Source organism: Nicotiana sylvestris, chromosome 3 (genome assembly GCF_000393655.2).
Source record: "Nicotiana sylvestris chromosome 3, ASM39365v2, whole genome shotgun sequence".
In the NCBI taxonomy this organism is placed as follows: Eukaryota; Viridiplantae; Streptophyta; class Magnoliopsida; order Solanales; family Solanaceae; genus Nicotiana; species Nicotiana sylvestris.
Window position 1 is genome coordinate 115104467 of NC_091059.1, and position 10060 is coordinate 115114526.

Sequence of the window (10060 nt, forward strand, 5' to 3'; positions counted from 1 at the left end):
GTATCGCTGGTATATGAACTGTGCAGTGGAAAAACCAGCTGCCAAATCTGGGTATTGGACTCCCCTGCTTATCTTTAGCAAATCTAGAAACTTGTGTGGAGTGACAGCTCTTGGAGCGACCAAATACTTATGTCTCAGAGCATCAATGCTCCCAATATACCTAGCTATATCTTCCAAAGTTGGTGTGAGTTCAAAATCCGAGAAATGGAACACATTGTGAGCTGGATCCCAAAACATAACCAGTGCCTTTATTATATCTCCTCTAGGCCTGATCTTCAATAACCCGGTGAGACCCCCAAGTAAAGTTTGACCACATCTTGTCCTGATTCACCTAGATCTTCCCACCACATATATAGTTCCAAAGGAATCTTGGTCATGACCGTCATTAGCAAGTTTTGACTTGTGCTCATTCTGCACATTTAAATTAAGGTGATTGGTTTTAAAAGAAAGCGAATTTTTACAAAAAGGGGTCAATTTTGCAAACATTTAAATAACACGGCTACTTTTACAAAGACGTCCCTTCAGCACTTCAAAAGGGAAGATTTTAGGGTTGTGCTTGCTAGGTAGCGAAAAATTTGAAAAAAGACAGTAGGTGGTTATTCTTGCAAAAACAGCCTTCTGGCGTCCTTTTGGGGAACATTTTGGGCTATTTAGACAAGAATGACACTACCTAGCTTTATTTAAGACAGAATAACAACATTTCATTTTTTGGGTTATTTTTGCAAAAATGGAGTTGAACCCAAAGGGGGTTGCCTATGTATCCCATATCCGATGAGAATCAAACTTGCGTAGTTCAGTCAGTTTTGACAAAAATAAAATAGAGAAAAGACATGAAACTTTTGAAACCAGCGTACTTTTTTTTTTCTTCAAAATTTCGGCAGAGTTTCAGCATATTTTGGACACCAGGTTTTTTTTCAAAGGCGGGTAATCAATTCTCTCATACCTCAATTTTATTTTTCTCAATTCCTTCCCTATTCTAGCAACCGGTCATCATGCAAACCGAAGCAAATAATTGCACAAGTAGCAGTAAAATATGCATCAGGATGGTCTTTGATTCTAGGGTCCACCTGTCCTAGATGGACCCAACCCCTGTGTTGAGTCCCCAAAGTCAAATGCACATGATGCAAACAAACGTTCCTACTAGGGATCCGGCATGAGGCTGAGTTATTCTAAGTTTAAAACCTGGCTATATTGTTCTAGATTTGTGTACCCGAGTGGACAACTCGAGCCGGGGGGGGGGGAGGGCTACATACCGGGAACCAAAAGGCCATCTGGCTTTGTAACTTGTCCGAGCCTCTTTCTTATTTCAAGGTACGACACTAATAGAAAGGGGAGTCACGCCAGCGTGCACATCCCCGAAGTTGAGAAGAGAAGGGTTTCGTAACAGTTTATATACAATTCAAATAATATAAAAGCGATAAAAAAGCGGCAATTAGCACATTAGGTTCAACATGTAAATATCAGATAATGAATAAAGCCAAAATATAACAGTTATTCTAAGCTCGAATTCATAAACCCTGAACCGAAGTTCTGGGTTTGGATCCCTAACAGAGTCGCCAGAGCTGTCACACCTCCTTTTTACACACCCGAGGGTATATGGGAGTTTTTCTAATTTAGTGACATTATTCGAAATGAAATTATTTATTTATTAGAGTAGCCACTTGGGATAGTTTATTTGGTGTCCCAAGTCACCAATTTATTTTAAAATCCCAAATCGAGAAAATTCGACTTTCCTTTTGAAGTCTGCGAACCAAAAATTCTAAGTAAGAAATTCTGTTAACCTGGGAGAAGGTGTTAGGCATTCCCGGGTTCCGTGGTTGTAGCACAGTCGCTTAAACTATTATAATTGGCCTATTATCTGATTTTAATACATGTTTTAGCCTATGATTCAATTTCCTTATTAACCGCTTTTAATAATTATTGTTACATATTGTAAATCACGGGAACCGTACCCACGATTTACAACATATTTAATTTTTAAAGAATAAATTATGGCGGGGTCATATAAATGTACCCTCGGATTTTAGTAATTAGGCGTCACAACTACGTCACGAGAACCGTATCGGTAGCTATGATAATTAATTAATTAATGCGCCTAAAGCAAACTACGAAGGTTCAAGGCATTTCTAAGCTAATTTTGTATTTATATGAGGGCCATAAATTAAAGGATTTTATTTGTGTATGGCACACCCTAAATTATTTGATCTAAATTTGCGAGGGTCATGTGTTATAGATGGCACACCTTAAGTTTAAAAAAAAGGTTTATATATATATATATATTAAATGCAAACTAAAGGTACTCTTGCTTTAAAACTAATTTAAAGCTAATTATCACAACCACGCCACGGGAGCCGTACCTATAGTTGTAATAATTTATCTACGCGCCTAAAGCGACCACGGTTGTTCATGAATTATTTTCTAAGCTTCTCAAAAGGCACTCATGTGATGAATATTTTCAGCATTTGGTCTAAAGACAAAAAGAAACGTTCAACGTAGCATGGAGAGTACTTTGACTATTCAGGATTTGAGAATGAAAATTGCACTCACACAATTTAATAGAAAAAATCAAAGGCCTTAGCAATAAAGGACAAGAAAAGTTGAACTTGACAGGCCATGGAATTGAGCTTCACCAAAGCACATTTTGTGAATTAGCAGTAAAATAAAGCTGATGGCCTTGAATGATCATATCCGTATATTCTTGAAATAATTTAATAGCAATAAGGACTTAATTAATATGGGAGACAAGAACAACAAACAGAGGATAGACGCATAATTTACGTACGGCGGGAATTTTAAAATTGCACATGACAAAAGGTTATCACCATAAACTTTAACTCATACTGCAACATGAGAAATCAAATGAGAGATTGTGACCTTGAATGTGGAACACATTTGACACTGTTGATTTACCCAAGATGACCACTTAACAAAATCTTAAATTCATGTTCTGATGAACATTATTGTTGAAATCTGCAAATTCACCAATGGAACTCATTTTTATCAACGAAATGTGGCAGACACTCAGCTAGAGGTTAACATGCCATAGAACTTCATTATGAAAGAATGACACTCAGTTAATTCAAACGAAATTAAGTCTTAGCTTTAAAGAAACGGGAAGACATATTCAACTCACATAAATAGATGAAGATCCAATTCAAGACACCCTTAATTACTCAGAAAATCACAGTGGTAATGCATTAGTTCTGAGCAAACATAGTAAATCCATTTTTTCCGCTTAGAAAGGCCACAACAGGGCTGACCAAGGATTTAAATCGCACTACCCAAGAAATCATCTTTTGAATTCTAGAAATTTAATTAGCATGAAGTGCTGTATGGACATTAATTAGAAGAACTGAAGTGTTAACCCAATCTAAGCTCGTCACAAAACAGTTTTTTTTCCAAAAAAAAAAATAAAAACATAGTAATTACATTTGCAGATCTCGATGGTAGGCATCATTTGTTTACACAGACTAAAAGAGAGAACACCTTCAAATCACTCAAACCATGCACGAACCCATCAGACAAGCATAAAGAAAAGGGCAGCATGTCTTATGACATAAAGTAAACAGGGGAGGAAATAAAAAAAATTCTGCTACCACTTAGGTTTAAACTCATCTCTTAATGACTCTTCCAAGGCTTCAATTCAACATGAATAATAGTAGAGATAGAAGAAGATAGGAGGATAACCTGAATGCGAAATATTTCAATTAATTCTGGGAGTCAAATACAAAGAAATGCGATAACAAAGTTGAGCAGAAACTGTAGCCAAATTGAAATTGCGAAAGACCAACTCGGACAGAATCAATAGAGCCCAGAAATTCAGAATCCCAGACACAAACTTCAACTTGAAATTTAATCCAAAACATCCTTTTAGAACCAGAAATTAAGAAAAGAACCAAGGCTAAAAGGATATCTGTTTCAGTAGCCTTTTTTTTATTTTTTCTCTTAAAAAAAACTCGAATGAAAGCTGAACTCCAGCCATTTGTTTTCTTTTATGCTTTTTGTATCTTTTCTGGAAAAAAAAAAGAAATAGACTAAGAAAAACCTTCAAGAAAAGTGACGATTTCAACCCTAGAAATTTTACTCGACTAACTTTTTTCTGAAGATTTTTCTCCGATTTTTTCTCTATATTTTCCCTTTTTTTAGCACATAGGACTCACCTCATATATATAGTCTTCAAAATCTTCAAATAATCTGCCCAAAAATTCGAAAAATCCCTCAAGTTTTTGAACAATTTTGGGACAAATGGAGGGCGTGGATTGATTCACATCTATCCACGGCTCCCATTCATCCAACAATTGTCCTTTCTGCACCCAAAATCATGCGATTTGGGAGAGAAAATTCGTACTCCTCTCTGACAAATCCGTTAGGACTCAAATGACGTGAAGAGGGGACCGTTTTGAGTGAGCTCGCTCAAAACTCAGGCTAGTTAAGGTAAGTCAAGGAGGAAGAAGATGAAGGAATAGGGTGAAGCGCCATTTCTCTGATTTCTCTAGGGTTTGGAGAATTTGGGGGAAATGTTATAAGTGAGTTTATATACTATGGGAAACGGGCGGGTGAAATAAATGGGTTGGTCCGGTTTTTTTGGGCTGAACCGGTGGAAATGGTCATTTGGGCTGAAGGTATTCATTGTGTATAGGGGGGAATTTTGGGCCAACTTGGGTAATTAGAGATGGCCCAAATTCAATTCTTTCTCAATTCTTCCTTTATTTCAAAATTCCTTTTCTTTTTGTTGGTCCAGGTAAAGGTTAGTTTTGAAGAATGACAAAGGAACTCAGGATGAACCAGGTTCATCCCTCAGGTGCACAAAAATGGGCAGATTCGAGCATGTGGTTTGCACGTGAAGGAGATAAGCTTAACTTGGTGTATTTAATATCTCCTGATCGAAAAGGTTGCATAATTGATAGAGAAGGACTCCTTAATCAAAGAGAACACTATCCAAGATAGGAAAGGAGTTAGAAGTTGAAACCAACTAGAACTCTTCCACCAAGGAAGAGTTGCATCAGAACTCTAGTTATTTCTTCATCTACTAACTCTATAAATTGCAGGATGTCCTCACATTACAAGTGTTGCACAAAAATGCAGAAGTTAAACGTGAATTGGGAGCGAAATAGTAAGGCTTTTGCAAGCTGTTCGTGTGTGATTCAAGTGTGCAAACCTGAAGCTATTTGAACGAGATAGAAAAACCAGTTCCATTGTGTTTTTTCTTATTCTAGTTCAATTGTAGTAGGTGGTTTAAAGTTGTACCTTTCAACTTTCATAAAAGAAATTGTATTAGGTACTTTGAGTGTTCAAGTTATAAGCTAACTTGAAGTTGTCGCAACAGTTGAGGCTGTGTGCCACAACGGAATTAGAGTTAATCCTTAGGTTTACAAAGTGTTTTTGTAAATGTTGTTTTGGCTCAGTGATTTTAGTGGAAGTTTGGGAAAATCATACTGAGTAGTAGGTCGTGGTTTTTTCACCTTTTGAGCCAGGTGTTTTCCACGTACCAATCTCTGTATTCTTTATTTTATGTACTCTTTATTCCGCAAACAGTAGTATTTAGAACACCTAGAAGAACCCGGTTCTTCTAGAGCGAAAATTGGACACCACACAAATCACCCCTCTCTTGTGTGATATTGACGTTTAGAACATCAATTGGTATCAGAGTAGGTTATCCTTGAAGAGGCTAACACCTTAGGAACATATCAAGATGAGTGCACCACCTGAAAATTGTGAAGGGCAATCCACTGATAGGCCTCTACTCTTTAATGGCCATTACTACTCTTGGTGGAAAAATAGGAAGAAAGATCACATCATCAGAGAAGACTATCAGCTATGGGACATTATCACTGATGGTTCCCTAGCTACCATGAAGAAGAATGCTGAAGGAGTAGATGTGCCAAAAACAAGAGCTGACTGCAATGCTGAGGACTTGAGGAAATGGGAAAAAAATGCTAAAGCGAAGAAATGGCTTGTGTGTGGATTTGGTCCAGATAGTAGAATTCAAAACTGTACCACTGCTAAGGAAATCTAGGATACTTTGCAAGTGGCTCATGAAGGAACACCTCAAGTGAAGAGGTCTAGAGGAACACTGCTATATTCTCAATATGAGAATTTCAGCATGGAGGAAGGGAAAACCATCCAGGAGATATATACAAGGTTCACCACACTGACAAATGAACTTAAGTCTCTTGGAAGGGTTATTCTTGAAGAGGACAAAGTTGAGAAAATTTTGTCAAGGGTTCTGCCAGTCACTTGGGAAAGCAAAATCACTGCCATTCAGGAATCAAAGAACATTGCCACTCTTAAGTTGGAAGAGCTAATTGGTAATATCACTGTCTATGAACTTAGAAGGCAAACCATGAAGATGGATGCACCCAAGAAGGAAAGGAGCCTGGCATTCAGAATCACTGAAGGTGCTGATCTAGAGGATGATGAAATGACCATGATCACAAAGGACTTCAAGAAGTACCTAATGAGAGGAAAAGGTCCTTCCAAAAGTGGAAGGTACAACAAACCAAGGGTTCCTGAAAAACAAACCAATGAGGGGTGTTACAAGTGTAGGAAGACTGATCACCACATCAAAAATTGCCCGCAATGGGAAATTGAATGGAAGAAGGAAAGAGCTAAACGAAGGAACAGGAAGAAGGAACAGGTTCAACCAAAGAAAAACAAAGGATCAACAAAGGCTATGGTTGCTGCCTGGGGAGAAAGCTCAGATGAGGACTCCGAGGGTAAAGATGGAGATGAACAAGCACTTATGGCAATTGGAGAATTCGATGAGGAATCTGAGGTAAGTATAATTCATCTCAAAGACAAGATTAAACTTTTGTCTAAAGAAAGACTATCTGAGTTACTCCTGGATTTCATTGATGAATATGAGGATCTAAATAATGAAAAGGAACAGTTGTCTAAGGAGTGCGTGATTTTGAATGCTAAGTGCAAAAAACTGAAACTTAGGGATAGTGAAAGTGAAAGTAAAAATGTTGAGTTAAAGAACCAGGTTCATGAACTTGACACCACTGTCCTAGAGCTTAGATCTAAAAATCTAAAATTGAAATTAGGAACTGGTAAAAAGAAAGTTGATCACACACAACACACTTTAGAAGAAAATGTAGGAAAAATGAAAGATGAGTTGTACAAAAGAGATGAGCAGATAAGAGTCCTTAAGGAGGATGTAAACAGGGTTAAGCACGAGCTAGACAAAACTTGTAAATGGAACAGGTCCTCCGATGCACTTTCATGGCTACACGAACACCATAGTAGCAACAAGAGAGGACTAGGCTACGGGACCCCTGCACCTAAGTGGGATCACAAAGCAAGTACCTCACACTTTCTGAGAACAAAATTTGACACACTGTGGTAAAACTGGTCACTATAAAAGTGAATGTATTGCAAAAGAAAAGGCTAGTCAAAAGAATAAAGAATTTGTTCAAGAGAAAAATAGGCTGCCATGTTGGGCTAAAAAGAATCTGATTCACCCTTTTGCCTATAGAAAGGGACCCAAACTAGTTTGGGTTCCTAAGACTAACCTTTGATTTCCTTTTGCGGGTCCAAGTGAAGGGGATCAGCCAAATATGGTACATGGATAGTGGCTGCTCAAAGCATTTGACAGGAAGCAAGAACTAGTTCCTTTCACTTGAGGACCTCAAAAGAGGTAATGTCTCCTTTGGAAATGGGAAGAAAGGTGAGATCATTGGGGTTGGAAAGGTAGGTAAGACTAATTTTCACTCTATTGAGAATGTCTACTTGATAGATTGCCTAAAGTACAGTCTAATCAGTGTATCACAATTATGTCATAGAGGTAACTTGGTAGCATTCACCTCTACCAAATGTTTTGCTATTGATCTTACCACTGACAAGATTGTTTTGCAGGGGAAAAAGAGTAAACAATATATACATTGTAGATTTGTCCACACTTTCAGAAAATGAACTCACTTTCTTAAGTATGTTGGACAATAATCCCCTCCTTTGGCACAAGAGGCTTGGACATGCAAGTCTGAGTCAACTCAATAAATTAGTCTCCAAGCACCTGGTGATAAGGCTGCCTAACATCAAGTTCAAAGAAGACAAAGTTTGTGAGGCTTGTGCAAGGAGGAAGCAAGTAGTATGTTCTTTTAAATGCAAGAAAGTGGTAAGCACCACCAGAACGATGGAACTAGTCCATATGGATCTCTATAGTCCAATAAGAACATTAAGTAGAGGTGGTAAAAGATATGTGATGGTGCTTGTTGATGATTACTATTGATACCCAATTTTTTCCTGTATTTTTAAATATGAAAAATACCTTCAAAATAGCCTATATATGCATATATAACAATATCCCAAGGTTACATTATTTTTCCTTAATATTTTTTCAAAGATTTTTAAATCAATTCACTGCCCTATTTTTATCAAGAAAAACCCAATAATTATCCCCAAAATTATCATTTTGGTGATTCATTTATTGGAGTCTCATGTTTACACTAAAATATATCTAAGATATTTTTTTACATATTTTTTACAAATTTATTTAGTATTTTTAAGGTTAAAATTGCATAATTGCAATATTAGCCATTTTTAGGTTCAAATTCGTCTCATGTTTATAAAATGGGATCTTATATTTTTAAATTGATAATTATATATTATAAAACATTTTAGTGCTTTCAGTTAATTTTCATAAATTTATTTAATATTTTTTATAAATTAAAGGGAAAAGAAGGGGCTATTTAACTTGTAGCCAAATTTGGCTTTAAAATTTAGCCTAAAAGCAAACAGACCCCAACCCAAATTAAATCATCCCAATCGTCTAATTAAACCAGCCCAAAGACCCAAGCCCAATCCCTAAATCTACCCAACCCAACCAGATTAAATCTTGGCAGTTGATCAATTTTGATCAACGACCCAGATTCGTTCTTACCAAATCAAACCAAACGACCCCCCAAACCCCACTCATTCCTCACTCAATCGACTCTCATCTCTCTATCTCTATCTCTGGTTCTCTTTAGAACCTTCCCCCCCTCCCCCTCCGCTCTGATGAGCTTCACTCACCTTCTCCGGCCATTTTCTTGCCTGAATCCATGGCGGTTTTACCACCCACCAGCCTTATATGGCTCCTTCACGCTTGGTTACTGAAGTCTCATGACCTGACCACGATGAAGCTGGGTCAAGACCTTGCTTGATTCAAGTTCCATGGCCATCTTCGTCCTTGCTCCGGCAAGCCATGTCTGTTCGAGCCTGGCCTCGACTCCTCCTGCTTAGATCAACGAATATCCAAACCTTTCTCACCGTTTGGGTTCCTCTGAAACCCTAGCTTTTGAGGTTCTTCTGATTTCTTTAGATCTGTTCTAGATCCATGTTTTCCCTAAACTTTTAAACGATTTCTTGATATTTCTTTCAAAACTATGCTTTCAAAACTTTTATTTTTTCCGATCTAAGGTTTTTGAGTTATTTAGATGTTTCTCTGATTTTCTTTTTCTCTTGTGTGTTTCTTCTACTATGTTTCTTCTACTGCATTCTTTGTTTGTTTCTTCTACTATGTTTTTTCTGCTGTGTTCTTGTTAGGTTTCTTCTACCATGTTCTTATCAGTTTCCTCTACTTTGTTTTTATATGTTTCTCCTACTTTTTTCTTATTAAGTTTCTTTTACTATACTTCTTTATATGTTTCTCCTACTGTGTTCTTGTTAGTTTCTTCTACTAGGTTTCTTATTAGTTTCTTCTACTATATTTCTTTACTGTGTATCGCATATTGTTCTTTTACTATGTTTCTCATGAGTTCCTACTACTGAAAGAGCATGTCAAAGGTCTCAGTTCCTTTCTGAGACCTCTGAACCTATCTCGATTAGTATCTTTTTCCTTGATTACTTGTTCTCTCATCTTTGCACTCGATTGATGGTAAAAACCCTAGAATTTGGGGGTTCATCCGCGTTTTGAGACCATTGGCTCTATGATTTGCTTGAACTTGTTTGATTCCAGAAACCCTAACTCCTTTAGACTTATTTCGAGTCTCTGAACTGAGTCTTGAAATCTCTGTTTCTTTAAGTGATTCCGATTTTCTACTAAACTCTTCTAAGGTCCTTATACTGGACCCTTTGTATG

The 10060-nt window shown here is 37.2% G+C and overlaps 1 protein-coding gene across 1 annotated transcript; it reads left to right on the forward strand.

The window, feature by feature from the left end:
* The first annotated feature begins 5692 nt into the window (after positions 1-5692).
* LOC138887870 (uncharacterized) lies at positions 5693-9143 on the forward strand. The gene is made up of 4 exons (XM_070169662.1): positions 5693-5956; positions 6017-6141; positions 6223-6985; positions 8970-9143. Exons 1-4 carry the CDS (start codon positions 5693-5695, stop codon positions 9141-9143), a joined length of 1326 nt encoding a protein of 441 aa, XP_070025763.1.
* Positions 9144-10060: the final 917 nt, after the last annotated feature.